Here is a 15,574-nt window from a genome sequence, read left to right as displayed (position 1 = left end):
TTTTGAGTTATTGATCTCATTAGCTAATACGCTTAACTAGCGACAACACTAAACAACATAACCTACCAAGATTAGGGCTGTAATCAGGTCAGATTCACATTGGGTCCTGACACATCAGTGTCCAATTCACTTAATAAAAATTCAAAGACAATTCCATTCAGATTTAATCCAAATTCATTTCAACATCTTCAAATAAAGGGAAAACTAAAAAATTATGAACAATTTAATCACTTTCTGACTCATATATATTTATATTATTTATGTATATGTGTATATGCATGATTATATTTTATATAGATACATATATCTATATAGGGCTAGATCCACATCCTATCTGATTATTAAATAACTGCAGTTTTAAAAATCAAAATCCAATCCATTTATGTTAACGGATCATCTGAATCCGAAATAATCAAATTGCATGCCAGATTGGGTCTCGGACTTTTGGATTCCATTAACAGCCCTAACCAACACAGAAGTAGAAAATGGGAGAGACTAAATCTACCTCCAACACCATGAAGAAGACAGAAATCAAGTTGATCTGCAACATGCACCATATTATCTTTTGATAAGGAAAGATGCCGTGAAAGGACATACTCAGTGATCCTTTTAATGATTAGATGTCTTTCCCATTGCTTGCATTCCCATACTGTCAAATTCAGAACACAAATGGTACTGTATTATCACCTTGACATAGGAAAACTAACCATTAACTTATGACATAAGTACCATAAATTGTATCACCTGTGCTTTCTGCAATAGTCCCATCTTTAAATCTCCGGAGCTCTGCCTTCTCCCCCCAAAACCTTCTAAACCAAAGAACCTAATGCAGGATATCATAGCATCAGCAGATGTACCTAATAACATACTAGAAAAATGCAAATGTCAAATACCTCCTCTTTGTTCTCAGCATTTGGACCAATATCAACAACTCTAAAACTCTTATCAAAAGAGCTGGCTAGTATCCCAACAAGCAATGGCTCACTATCGAACTTTGACAGACCCTAGAATCAAAGGGACACTAGAATGAACTCATGATCTAAAACATAGTAATTCTATAAAACAATAAGAGAAGCCCACATGGTTGAATCTTGTTACCTCTTCTATAGTCAACTCAGAGGGACAATTTCTCCAAGTAACACGAATAAATTTTGCTCTATCACCTAATCCTTGTTCAAGAAGAAGATGCACCTTGTCCTCATATATTCTCCAGCATTCATCATCCAAACAAAAGCCAGATGAACAAACCTTACTATTGCCTTTCAAATTAATCCTGCAGAGAACAAATTGATGATTAACAGCTGAATGCAAAAATATAGAACAGCAAAAAGAAGATTAAAAAAAAATGCAGAAGCACTTTGAGATTTTTCTCAAAAGCACATGACCCAAAAAAAGTCACCGAATGGCTTAGTTAAAAGAAGGTAGCATATGATCAATGTTGTAAATGTGTGAACAGTTCAGTTTCATGCAGATATGAAACTGACTTCATTTCTAAACCCAAACATACAAATAAATAAATAAATGTAGGTAAAATTGCTTAAGGTGGAATCAGTTGTATAGATGGAATGACAAACAAGTTCTTTTTGTTCCACAACTGTGTAAAATTCATCAATTTTTCAGTTTTCAATGGAAATAAAGTACAATTTATCAATTTGTTATATAAGCTCATGTGGTACAACCATAAGTCCAAGGAAATTTGTATTTCTTGTAAAACTGCCAAGAATCACTGCAACACATTTGGCATCCATAGATCAGAACTTCATCTACAAGGAGAGTTTATGCCTAAATCAGGATTTGGTGATCAGGCATAAGCCTACAAAAGTAAAATTATCATTTTACGATATAATTTTTTATCAACAATGATTCCGGTAATAATTATCAAAAAAAACAATGATTCCGGTAATGAAATATGGTGAAAGCTTCATGCACCGATCATGAAGATGACTACCAGAATATCAATATACAGACAGCCAAAGGCCGTCTCCCCACTCTCTTACGTAGCAAAAAAGTCACACTTCAGTCCAGGGCTGAGTAGCCCTACACTAAATCATCTCTTATTGTAGTATCTCAAGCCAAGGAACCTCCCTAACTATTAGCAGCCCTAGGGATCCACTTGATTGAGTAGTTCATGACTTCATGTTGGTTGTTATTTGTTAGTTGCTTAGCCTCTTTGATAAGATGTCCTAATGCCAATGAACCTGAAACATTTGAAGAGAACCATGATAACATAACATGAAAGTCAGCTTCCACATCCAAATTTTATACATTGGTTGAGGATTACCCATTGCAATTAGGAATGAGATTCTAAGAATAATACTTCTAGTTTCATCTCTAATGAATCCACCTATCTTCAACCATCCTGGATTCACAAGACTAATGCTATCAAAGTCCAGCTTTCCTTGAACCAGTGCTGTCCAAGGTTGGATTATATGGCCCCTGCTGTGAGCAAAACCAGCAAAAGTGGTCCAACCGTTCAATAGTTAGTGAGTCCATGGGTACTACTCTTTTAAAAAGTTTCTTTGGTTAAAGCCCCATGTGCCACCCAAGTCTGTACCATGTATATGACATCCTCAGCCTATTGACTCTTACCTTCAAAAATTCTTACATTACATTTACTCCAAATACCCAATAAAACTGCAGCTATTGAACTGCAAATCCATTCTAAGGTTAAAAAGGATATGAATTGTAAAATGGGACCCCAAGCATCTTTTGTTTGAGAAGAAAACTTGATGAGGAAGAATAGGTACAAATCCACCAAAACACAGTTTTTCTATTTGTCGCCATGTTTAAATATATTTGCAGGTTTCCTTGGGGAAATGGTAAATATCCTGGTCTGAATAGCATGAGAACACAATGAGAGCAGCCATTTTTGTGCGAAAAAAAAAAAACAAAGGTTACATTTGTATCCAGACCACCCTTCCCAAGACCATGGATAACCAGGATCAACATTGGGTAATGGCCCTGGGTTTGCAAGGGAACTAGTAATAAACAAACAAATACTATTGCAAAAACACCAACATGTCACACATTGGCACATCATCCAAAGTGAAAATCATATATATAAGCCAAAATTCTTTCTTCATCTAAGCATCAAGAATCTCATGCAACAGAAGACGTGTTCATCACTTGAGCATTAAAATCACCTAAGCAATGTGGATATGCCACCTTTAAGCCATGAGAATCCAATAATAATAAGGCATCAGTTGTTACATACACCAGTGTATAAGAAATCCCCCAAATTTTGTTGTCCTCCTGATGCATCAAGTCTGCAACATTAGTTGATGTTCTTAAATGCTAATCACATATGATGAGGGGTAAGTTGGCTCGGCCTAGCAACCGAGGTACACATGGACGCGATCAGCCACTAGGATGACAACTCAGCAAGGGAGCCTCGCCAACAGCTCGGGAGCTCGGGAGCTCGGGACCTTGAGCACCTCACCATAAAGGCACCTCGGTACCTAATCCAGTTCGAAGCCAAAGAACCGACGTGCAAGTTCGGGGCCAAAGAACCAAAGCGCCATGTAATCGACTCCAGAAGCTTCTCCAACGGACTCCAAGTTCCCCGGGATCACGGCGTTTATTAACAAGGCTCATCCTCACTCCGCCCGAATCGGAGGGAATTGATAAACCTTATCAACTGGTGCATTGCTCTCCTTCGAAAATAGAACGGATTTTATCTACGCAGCCCGAAGATCCCGGAGCCTTTTCATAAGATTCACAACTACTCAACTATATAAGAGCATCAATCCTCAAAGCGAAGGTACGCGCTATTATTTGCTCACTAGCAATCTAGCATTCAAGTATTCAGCTCGCATCCATAATATAGTACTGACTTAAGCATCGGAGCAACATCGCCGGGTTAGCCACCCCGGGTTCTCTGATCTAATATCTTGCAGCTTGGTCCAACTCGCCACGCAACTAGTGTTTAGATCATCTTCCAGCTAGGAGTATCCAGATCGCACACCATCAACATATGTCCCTCTAAGAGGTTAATCTTACATCCCCTACCTACATATCTGGACATTCAACTATGGACCACTAGGGGTGTAAATGGTATTCAAAAATTCAAATTCGAATTCGAGATTCGACATAATCAAATTGAATTCGGATTATTCGACTGTTATTGGCGGTTGAATTCGAATGAAGTGTTTTTACCGATTAATTAATCAAATCGAATTCGAATAGGAGTCAATCTGATTCGATAAATATTCGATTCGATAATATATATTATACGTATATATCGATATTAGTGATACAATTATATTCATATTAAGTAAATATTTTAATATATTATTTTGTTGGAACACAATGAATGATGACTTTTGAAATTTTCTTTTATAATATTATTTTAATAATAAAGAATTGAATGAAGAAAGAGACGCTATGATTATTTTCGGTCAAATAAAGTAATATTTTAATAACAAAAATTTGAATGGTTACAGATGCCATGATGATTTTTGGAACAAACAAAATAATATTTTAATATTTTTTATCAAAAGGCCTATATTTCATTTATTATTCATCTTTCTTCTTCCTCAATTCTTATCTGCAACATTTCTTCTTCGCAAGTTCTCCTATTTTGGTCTGCAACTTGTAAGTTTTAACGTTAATCTCGCTTTCTTCATTCCTTTTTTTATTTTTTACATACAAGTGTTTTGTATTCTTTGTTCCTTAGTCGCTTTCTCTCTCTTCCTCTCTCCTCTCTCCCTATCTCTTGCTCTCTTTCTCTCTCGATGTTGCAGAGCACATGAACATGGTGAACAATCTCTCCGTTGTAGACCACACTAATGGCGACGCTTGTTGCAGCAACATCAAATAGATGGATATGATTTAAAAAAATAATAATTTGTTTGTTTTCTTTGTTTTTTGAATATTAGATGGCAGGGAATGAAAAGGAAAAAAAAAACAACTTCAAACCAGGCTTCTTCTTCTTCCCCTGGTGAGGTTGGTGTTAAAAATGTATTTCGAATTCGAATCGAATTCAAATATTCGATTATTTAGGCAAATTAGAATTTGATATATTGCTTTAAGAATCCGCCGGATATCGAACTGAATTTGAATATTCAACTATTTAATCAGTTTCGAATTCAAACCAAGCATGATTCTATTCGAATTCGCTCCGTTTACAGCCCTATGGACCACCCTTGGGTGTAAGACGAACTAAATTTTCAAATTCATGGCCATGAATTTAGATATTACTGGCACAATTAAATTGGAACCATAACAAACCCAACATCACAAATGACAAAATGATAGTAATATCCAATTACCAATATCTGAACCAACTTCCAATTTTGGCATCATGTGGTTACTCAACCTAAAACATCCACCTTAGTCGATATTGCCAATATCAACAGGAACACCCAAGCAATCATTCCAAAACATCACCCCAGGAAGCAATAGCATTAAGAAATGATAGAGGAACCATGGTTTAAACACAGTTTTTCATTGAATTCAGTCAAAGCCACATGAAAAAACAAATTATGATAGCCCCACTCTAGTTGACTCCACTTTATAACATATAAATTATATATAAAAATGTTAGTAAATAACAAATTTATGCACATTCATGAATCACACCATGTCTGTAAAAAGAACACAACAGTTGCATAAACTCATTGTATACTAGTGTTCCTCATTATTTAGATATAACTGAACCTAATACAGCTATTAACTTGAGTGTCATACCTTATGCAGTGATCGTATTTAGCGGGGAAGTCAACCTTGGTCATGAAAACCTCTTCAAAACCACCATCTCTGCATTTGTCTATGCAAGTGAGTGTCAAAGCAGCCTCATCTCGAAGCTGAAAATTTAAATTTTGTTAATTTAGTTTGATATTCTGGAGAGAGAGAGAGAGAGAGAGATTAAAATACTTATAACTACCTCCACAAAGCCATTCCTTGACATTCGGAATGCTAGATTGAAATGAGCAGATGAATCACATAAAACTACTGGAAATGATTGTAGATATTGACTCCTTGCCTGCAATTTCCCATCCCTCTAAGAATTTTGATAAAAAAAAAAGGAGAAAAGATGTTGATTTCTGCTTGAATCTAATTTCCTAAAGATATTCAAGTACAGTAATGAGCAAAGCAATTGCAAGTAATCAATTTGGGGAAAGTGGAGAATCTAATAGGACAAGAGGAGGGGGAAGCGAGAAAGAGAGAGAGAGAGGCATATGGTCAAATAAGACCAGAAACAGACCTCCTTTTTAATACTACATTGCCCTTGATGCTGAAGAAAAAGGCCTTTGTTCCATAACTTTGGTGTGGCTGTAAAAAAATTAACACAGTTGAGTATTTTAGATCATGCACTTATTGTATCAATAAGCTACATTAAATACATCATTAGGATAAGCTTAAAAGGTGAAAACAATTACAAGTAAAAGACTCTTAGAAAGAACAAAGGAAAGGGGAGGATGTCTGAAAATGCCAATTAAAAGGAAAGATGAAAGATACTTGCCTTCTGGATGGAAACAAGTACAAGAAGTCACAAAAGAATAGTTCAAGCTAAAGATGCATCCCACTCCTGAACCACTTAAGGGCAAAAGGAGTTAAAGGTATGCATCCCATTTCAAAATCAATACTAGAGATGAAAAGCATTTTAAGAGAAAGATAAACAAAATGAAGCTGATATGGGCTATTGATGCTTCTTTTTCCTTTGGAAACTGCAGCAGTGGATTCTTGTAATCTCTTCACCTTTTGGTCACATATAACTTTCCATACGTTTTTCTTGTTGCTCCATGAATTAAGTTTCCCTTTTACTGCTGATCGCTAAGATAGTAAGGCGGTACCAGAATTTGATTACTTTCAATTTTGTAGAGACATAGAAAAGTTACCGAAAACAGTATTGCTAATAGTGACTACCTACACAACCAGTAGACAAGCCAACCATCTAGAAAGATAACTAGAAAATAAAAATACTAGGACTTGAGGATGAGAACATAGATAATTTTGAACTTCTATCAAAGCTTCATGGTAATCAATAGGCTTTATAATAGCTTGGTTGTTTAAAGGACCAGAAGTATCATCTACAAAAACTACTATATGTTTCTTTTTTTAATTTTATAAGTTTTAACTTACATAGTAGGTTGTGGTAGTTATTAGTCAAGTGAATTGATACATTTTTCAGTATTGATCAAAAAAAATGATACATTTTTCAGCCAAAAGGGTTTGAGGCAAGGAAACCTACTCTCCTCTTTTTTGTTTACTTTGGTGGCTGATGTTTTGAGCAGGATGATTTTGAAAGCTGATCTTAATAGAGAGATTACAGGTTGAAGAGTGGTGAGGCAGGAGGTTGCTGTTACACACCTTCAATTTGCAGATGACTTAATCCTTGTGGAGGAAATGATGACTACCTTAGGAATTTGAAGGAGCTGATATCTCTTTTCAAAAAGGTGTCCAATTTGAGAGTGAACCTAAGGAAAAGTGAGGCAGCAGAAATCAATTTGCAAATTGAGGAGCTGGAACATTAAGTAAACTTGTTGGACTGTGAGATCAAATCTTGGCCAATGATGTACCTTAGGCCTCCACTAAGTGGCAATCTGAGGACAAAAGGGTTTTAGAAACCAGTGCTGGGAAGGTTTACAAAGAAGTCGACCGCGTGGAAAAGAAATTACATCTCGTTGGTTGGAAGGATAACTTTAATTGAATCCATGAGGGGCTAAAAAAGGTGGCTAAAAAAGTTAGAAAAACATATGAGGGGCTTTCTTTGAGAAGCATGAGGAAAGAAAAGACCATCTAGTCAAGTGGGAAATGGTGTGTAGGGCTAAAGAAGAAGGTGGGTTGGGGATAGGAAATGTGATTCATAGGAACACTGCTTTAATTGGAAAATGGTTTTAGCATCTACCATTACAGAGGGACAGCGATGCAGAACCACCACCTGTTACAAGAAATTAGAAGAAGAAGAAGAAGAAAGAAGACAAAAAGAGAAGGAAGAGAGGAAGTTTGAAAGAGGATATGAAAGGCTTCTATTTCTCAAGTAAAGCGTGAGGAAAGAAAAGACCATCTAGTCAAGTGGGAAATGGTGTGTAGGGCTAAAGAAGAAGGTGGGTTGGGGATAGGAAATGTGATTCATAGGAACACTGCTTTACTTGGAAAATGGTTTTAGCATCTACCATTACAGAGGGACGGTGATGCATAACCACCACCTGTTACAAGAAATTAGAAGAAAGAAGGCAAGAAGAGAAGGAAGAGAGGAAGTTTGAAAGACGATATGAAAGAAGTCTATTTCTCAAAAACATAATGTCATACAGCCCTAACATAATGTGTATTTATAAGAAACCTAGAACTAAAAATTACAATTAAGTCCCTACCATATATGAAAGTTTCACCTAACCCCCCCCCCAATGAAAATTACAAATAGCCCCCTTACTAAGAAGAAATTTTACAATTAAACCCAAATTGTGCATTAATCAAAGTAACCCCAAGCTAATGCCGCCTACGCCTAAAATAAGTATGAATTCTATGTGGTGCTTCGTTCTCAAAGTGATCTCCATCAAACAGGCTCTGGCATAAGGTTATTATGAGTATTCATGGTGCTTTGGACAATGGCTACGATGCTAAGGTTGGCTTCTTCTTCTTCTGCAAGCTCCCCTTGGAAATCTATCTGCGGACTACTTACTTCCTTTCTAAGATTTATCAGGTATGATGTGAATAGTGGGCTCAATGTTCTGTTTTGGGAAGACCTCCGGGTTGACAATTGCACTCTTCAAGAACAATTTCCCTTGTTATATTCATTCTCAACTTATAAGATGGAACCCATTTCTAAATTTCAGTTAGTTCCTCGTCTGGCTTGGATTGGAATTTTGGGTTTAGAAGAGGGCTTAAAGAGAATGGATGCAATTCCCTAGTTCTCCTCTTGGCCCAACTTGACTCTGTTTTCTTGGACACCGAGCTAGTGACTTTTCCTAATGGCTTGCTTTCATGTGCCTCTTTTTTCAGCTCTTTGGTGTACTCTAACCGTATAGGGGTGCACCAGTGAACGAAATTTGAAATAGACCTATCCCTCCTAGGATTCAAGCCTTCTGTTGGGAAGTGGTTCTGGGAAAGATCAATACCTGTGATATGCTGCAGAAAAAGAAGCCTTTTATGCGTCTTTCCCCTCATATATGCTGTCTTTGCAAGGCAAGCAGCAAGACTACTCCCCACTTACTAATCTCCAGTACCTTCATGAATTGTGCTTGGTTGAAGTTGTGCTCTCTCTTTGGGTGAAGGTGGGAGGCTCCTCAAGACGTGACAGGTTTATTTGCCCCAAACTTCCTAAGACAGGCTAAAAAGGGGGGCAGAATATTGTGGAGGGCAGCAGTTATATAGGCAATATGGGAAGAAAGGAAAGGTAGAATTTTCAAGGGAAAAAGCAAGACTATGATTATACGAGAAATAATGGACTGTAAAAATAAAGGTTACTAATTGGGTAAAAACAATGGAAGGTTTCAAAGAATTTCATGTGAATGAAATAATGATAGCTTGGGGAGAAGTGGCTACCTCTTTTTTTTTTAAGGATAAAAAGGAAATTTCATTAAACTGAAAAAAAAAGGCAGTACATCCCAGAAAGATGGTTGTCTAGTCGATAAACCAACTACAAATCAGAAATTACACTGTAAAAGAACCAAATTACAAGGATTCAACTCCAGAGTGCTCCAAAAATTCTCTAATAGATCAGATTTATTCACTTGGTCAAACTCTGGAAGACTGAGAGCCCAAGCTACAATCAAATTGCCCACTCCTGCTTTCAAATATTCAACATTCTTTGAGGACAAGGGAAATAATACTGTCATGCGTCACCAGCCAAGAAAAAGATTCTACCCTTGGGGGTACTGGGTTACCCCACACTCCTTTTATCTGGTGTGAATCCTTACCATCTCTCAAGTAAAGCCTTGTAAAAGGATTTGACTGAGAATCCTCCTTCTCTGCATTCTTTCCACCATAATCCATCCGCTGTAGCTCTGGAAATGTTTATCTCTTCTAACTTTTCCAATAACAGAATACACTCTTCCACTTCTTGATCCAATAAAGGTCTCCTGAACTTCGGGTTCAAAATCACTACCTCTTCTAAGATCATAGATAAGGTTTTGATGGAATGGAAACAACCAACAACTCAAGGTTTGAAACTAAACTTTCATTGCAGTTCATTGGGTAACCCAGGTCCAGCAGGAATTGGAGGTTTTTAGAGATGCATCAGGAGTAATCAAATCCTTATATTCAGGACTAATTGGATCTGGTGGTTCTATCAAAGCACAAACAATGGTGCTACTACAATGTTTGAGGATAGCTAAGAAGCTGGGAATCCAACATTTGGAGCTGGAGGGGGACTCCAAGGTGGTATCCTCTGGTTAACCAGCAATTTTCCAGGAGTTTGGGTTTATAGGCATGCTGTAAGGGAGATCCAATATTTAGCCAAGGAAGCGGGAGCTACTTTTAGTTGGTTTAAACGTTTAGGAGAAGTGGAGAACAGCAAATCAGATGGTGGGATGTTGGGCAAAATAAGGGTTTCACAGGGAGCAATTATTTTGGGCAAAGTAAAGAAAAGAAAAGAGAACATTGACAATTGATCCTTTTCTTTACTCTTTTTTTTTTTTGTGTGTGTGTGTGTGGTGGGAGGGGGGGTGGATTACTGTGACAAAATAATGTCTGTTTCCATAGCTCCCCTTCTAAGTCAATGCATGGGAGGTCAAGGGAACAATAAGTTCCAACATCTTAATGTTTTGACCACACTTTCTGGGTAATTCATTGTGTGTAGTATAATGCTAGGAGTAGATGAGAAAAATGTTCAGCTTCAAGGAAATGATGGGACAAAGAAAACGTACAAAATCTTTAGTTTCATTTCTACAAAAAAAAAAAAAAACTCACATATATTCAAGTCGATAAGCAAGACATGTCTTAAATGAGAAGTGTGAAAAATGCACAACCTAGACCAACTTCAGTCCAGACCATCAAGGCTAGATTTATTAGCAAAGGAACCTTAGTCTCAGTTAGGTTATTGGCACCAGAAAGAGTTTGTGCCTAATTGAACAATTTAGTAGGTAGAAGAAAATAAATCTTAATACTCTAGTTCTTCAGCATCTAATGAGAGAGGTTTGTTCAGTGGAGCCCTATCACCTGCTTTTAGCCATAAATTGAGTGTGGACAACATATGTAAACTAAGAGTATGTTTGAAATAGGGGTTGACCTAAGCACTTCAATGACTATAGATAGATTAATTGCCACATACAAGCGGAAGTGCAGTTTATAGTGTTTCCAACCCACCGTTGACCCAGCCAGTTGAACCATTCAAACCATCACCTGGCCGTGATTCCAGGTCCAGATCTGTTGAAACCCACCATTTGGTCAAAACGTTGGCCTGGTCAAAACTGACAGACCCAAGCAGTTGAACCCGTTGACCAGTGTTTAGAAAACCTGACCAGACCGGTCAGTCAAACCAGTTGAACTGTGACCCGGGGTCCTGACCGATTCGGTCACACCCCAATAACCGGACTTGCTCAAAACCCACTGAAAACCAGCTGACCAGCTGGTTTAACCAGAAAACTGGTGAACCGGTCCCAGTTTCATGAAACCACCCGGGTCCATAAATAAGTGAAATTTTAAAATGTTGTTAACAAGATTTGAACCCAAGACCTCTAATTTTCATAGATTACTTAATTACCACTAATCCACCTCTTTACTTATACAAATTAATGACTATTTATTGTACATATTACATTATTATGCACGTATTTTAAAGAAAATGTAAGTTAAAAGGCTTGAACCCTAGTCATTTTGTTTTAAAAATTAAGTAGCTTACCATCCATCCACCATATTTAAGCACATTAAAAATTGTAAAATACACTATATATAATATTTATATGACTCGTAGTACATATATGTATATGCCACATCACCACGATTCGACCGGTTCAACCCCAGTCAAACCTCTGACAATGAACCTCTCCCTTCTCCGGTTCTATGCCCAGTCCAGTTCTCTAAACATTGCCATTGACCCATTCAACCTAGTCACCGGGACACTGGTTGCACATTCAATGTATGTGCAAGCTTCTAGAGGCCATAACTTTGCACTATGATGTCCAATTGGGATGATTTTTTTTATTTTGAGCAACTTTTGAGATCAATGCATACCAAGGTGCCAAACCCCACTATTTTCTTCAAAAACCCTTTTTAAATTAAAATTATAGATTAAACATAAAATAATATTTATATACATATGATACATCTAAAAAATAATTGTACATTCTTTATCAATAAAATACATGTTTATACACACACACACACACACACATATATATATATACATATGTATGCATATATATAGGTTTATGTATATGTATATGTATATATGTATATATATAGACACACATTTGCTGATGTGACACAATCTGACCCATTTGACCCAAATGGTCGAACCAATGACCCGTGACCCAAAGGCAAAAACGATTCAACCTCCAGGTCGGTTTTTAAAACATTGTTGTTTGCAGATGACACAATGTTAATTGATAAAAGGAAACAAGAGACACTAAAATAAAATGAAGAAGAGCTGCTTTATCAGTCAAAACTAAGAAAGACCCTCCAGAGCATAGCTTTCGCAATAACTTACTAAAATGAGGCATTTTGTTGCAATATAAGTTGAAAAGACCCAAGGTTGAAGGTCCATAGTGGCAAGGGTTTTAGGTAGCCACATAATGGAATTTTCAAGTTCTAACTTCTAAAGACTATCTGAGTGAAAAAAAAAAATACTATAATCAGCACTAGGACCCAGGGAATCTGCACCAATCTTCAAGATGAATTGTTTTGATGAGGAATATATCCTCCTCCTCTGTGCAAATCTTTGACAGATAGAATTGACTATGAAACAAATTCTAGCAAAATCTGGCAATGATTTCCTTGAAAAATGCTTCTTGATTTCACTGCCACTCCGCTGGAGGGAGTGGGGCTACAAACAATCACACTTCATCATCACCATCTCAACAGATAAAAAGCAAACCTTACCCAACAACAGAAATATGATTGCATTTTAGGCCATTGTTGTGATCAAAATTATCAATTTGGAGAGAAATGTGAATTGAATTGCCCATATGAAACAGTATATAATTAAATTTTATCAATCAGGCACATGTTCTGGACTCCTGATTGATTTTCAATTTTTGAATGGGATCCACCATTTGCAATCCATGCAACATAATAAAAAAACCAATAATGAATTAATGATATAGCAACTCTTATAGAATAAGTGGCTAAATTGCAAGGACATCCAGGAGAGTACAATACATACCAATAAAGTCCAGTGTAACACGAAAAATTTGTATTGCCTTCATTGACCTGTTAATACGATTTCCTCCTGATTCTGTCGCAAGGTATGACACTATGGCAGAGATTAAGAATCCATTTAGACAATCATAACAATATATAGAACTTCTGTTCCGAGACCAAACCTGCACCAATTGGACACAATTTTAATTTGTCTACCTCGTGAGGAAATAAATATAGCACTTGAAATAATATATATATATATATATATATATTCAAGATTTCTCAAAAAATACTTTCAGCAAACTTAGAGCTTCTCCTAACTCCTTCCACCCAAGAAAAGCTTTCCTGACAAATTCCGCATTTTCCTCTAAAAGCATATCTTCCAAAATGCTACTACTGTACTTTGGTGTAGCCTGAGGAGCATTCTCTTCTAATGATGTTCCAGAAACAAGGTCAGTGGATTGATATTGGAAAAAGAAAGAAATATTAAACAAGCACTCTGCTCTGATGACTAAGGGTGTCTATACTCACCTTGGTTTACTGTACGGGCATTGTTCCGTGTCAAGTCCAGTTTCGAAACATTAAACAATGATGTTGCCGTCGGGATTATCCTTATGAAAAAACCAGGAAGTTCGGCTAGCTCCTGAACTAATACACAGTAACAGATTCTATCAGCTTCTGAATGTGCAAATGCAGGTGGATTAGGGTAGTATTTTAAATGTAGAAACCAAGTGCCCAATCAGCAAAATTCAATGTATGGTGGGCAACAATTTTGATTAAAAAAAAAAGGAATTGTAAAGCAAAAATAAAATAAAATTTAAAGGGGAAAGTGAATCAACAGACCTGGATATACAACCAAAACAGGTTTACGGGCTTCATTTTGGAAGGTTGACCATTCAATCTTTCGAAATTTCGAAGATGATGTCAGATATTTCTTGATTGTGCATAGGTAAAGACATCTTTTGGCATGATAACGGTGATTCAAGTAGTCTTTCTCATGGAAACAATCCTAACACAACGAAGAGAACACCTCAAAATGACTATACTTCAATGTCGTCGCTAGTGTTGTCGACTGTATTATATATGTAAGAAAAGCGTGAAAATTTTAGAAGGGAACAAAAGGAAATATAAAAGAAAGGCCACCTTGGGCATCCGAAGAAAAAGATCGACATTCACGTCAGGCTTTGTGATCAACTTCATCGAATAACTGCCGCCAATTTCGATAGATTTCGGTTTTTTGAATGTAAAATCAACTTTATCTGCACCAATATCTCTAATAAAACAAGGAGCTGCATCTGCACCAACCTGCACAGTATTCGACGCAGAGACTGGGGATGAATGGGGAAGAGAAAATGTGTTTGAGAATGGAAGCTGAGGACTTGGAAGAATGAAAGAGAGAGGAAAATACAAAGAGAACGAAATAGACCTTAACATTTTCAGGGATACTGTCGATAGTTTCTCTGATGAACGAAACCGCGTCGTCGACAAACCTAGTGATCGAAAGGGAGTAGTCGAGCTGAACCTCCTTCAAGAGCTCTCTCACCTTCAGCTCCATTGATTCCGTAGCCCAATTCTCCATCGTTCTTGATTTTTTCTTCGTTCTATTGGCAATGCTTATCGCGTACTCGGCCGAAGCGATGCTGGGACCGTTTTAGGGCTGAAATGAGAGTGGCGGGAGACCTTGCGAGTTAAAAGGCCAGTACGGCAATAACGATACCCAGGGATTGCATTAGGTTTCCCGTTTCCCTTGCCATACAGGTTGTTTGATATGGGTTTTCCTGTGCCCGAACCAATTGTTAATCCGACCCGATACCCGTCTGGTTATTCAAACTAATGCCCGTCTGCCCGGTGGTCGTAATGGAGTTCGGACGAGGTAGGCACGATGTTGCAAGCACGTTTAATGATCGCTTAAAATTTTTTTTGACATCTATCCCTTAGAATGCCCTCACCCCATCCTTGAAAAAGATTAATACTCACTTTTGATAGTTATCAAAATATTAACTTCTTATTTAATGTGCTTATTTTGACGTGTCTACAAAATTCTCCACCAAAGCCCAATGTTCGGTAAGGACGCTTGCTTTCAAATTTGATAATGCCAACATTTTTTCATCGAGGTAGCGGGGATGCGAGATGCACGGGAATCTTATATATCTTATATATATATATCTATATTTATATAAATATATTAAGATGAAATGTGTAAGTAGAATGAGAGAAATGAAATCTACTAGTATTTTTTGTTTTTTTTATAGAAATTATGAGAATGTCACTCTCTACTATCCATCTTTTTTGACTTTTTTTCTTTCAAATTATAAGGAAGCCACTCTCTCTC

General features: G+C 37.0%; 1 protein-coding gene across 8 annotated transcripts in view; it reads right to left on the bottom strand.

The window, feature by feature from the left end:
* The window catches only part of LOC104595675 (nucleolar protein), a 28,548-nt gene extending 13,605 nt beyond the window's left edge, over positions 1-14,943 (bottom strand). The window contains exons 1-13 of one of the 8 annotated variants that reach the window (XR_734926.3): positions 14,669-14,943; positions 14,386-14,547; positions 14,086-14,251; positions 13,774-13,890; positions 13,536-13,672; positions 13,265-13,424; positions 6,206-6,273; positions 5,885-6,001; positions 5,689-5,804; positions 1,099-1,273; positions 894-1,004; positions 745-823; positions 506-649 (exon numbers count right to left, since the gene is read on the bottom strand). Coding sequence is in view for 7 of the 8 variants with exons in the window: in XM_010256513.3 (XP_010254815.1) it covers positions 506-649; positions 745-823; positions 894-1,004; positions 1,099-1,273; positions 5,689-5,804; positions 5,885-6,001; positions 6,206-6,273; positions 13,265-13,424; positions 13,536-13,672; positions 13,774-13,890; positions 14,086-14,251; positions 14,386-14,547; positions 14,669-14,821 (1,705 nt within the window). In the remaining variant the exon portion in view is untranslated. The remainder of the gene's footprint in view (positions 1-505; positions 650-744; positions 824-893; positions 1,005-1,098; positions 1,274-5,688; positions 5,805-5,884; positions 6,002-6,205; positions 6,274-13,264; positions 13,425-13,535; positions 13,673-13,773; positions 13,891-14,085; positions 14,252-14,385; positions 14,548-14,668) is intronic. The other 7 variants (XM_088888737.1, XM_010256513.3, XM_010256515.3 and 4 more) reach the window with 7 other exon arrangements.
* Positions 14,944-15,574: the final 631 nt, after the last annotated feature.

This window comes from Nelumbo nucifera, chromosome 5, assembly GCF_055504915.1.
Source record: "Nelumbo nucifera cultivar China Antique chromosome 5, China Antique-T2T, whole genome shotgun sequence".
In the NCBI taxonomy this organism is placed as follows: Eukaryota; Viridiplantae; Streptophyta; class Magnoliopsida; order Proteales; family Nelumbonaceae; genus Nelumbo; species Nelumbo nucifera.
The sequence above is the reverse complement of the archived record's forward strand: the minus strand, read 5'-3'. Positions and strand labels throughout refer to the sequence as shown.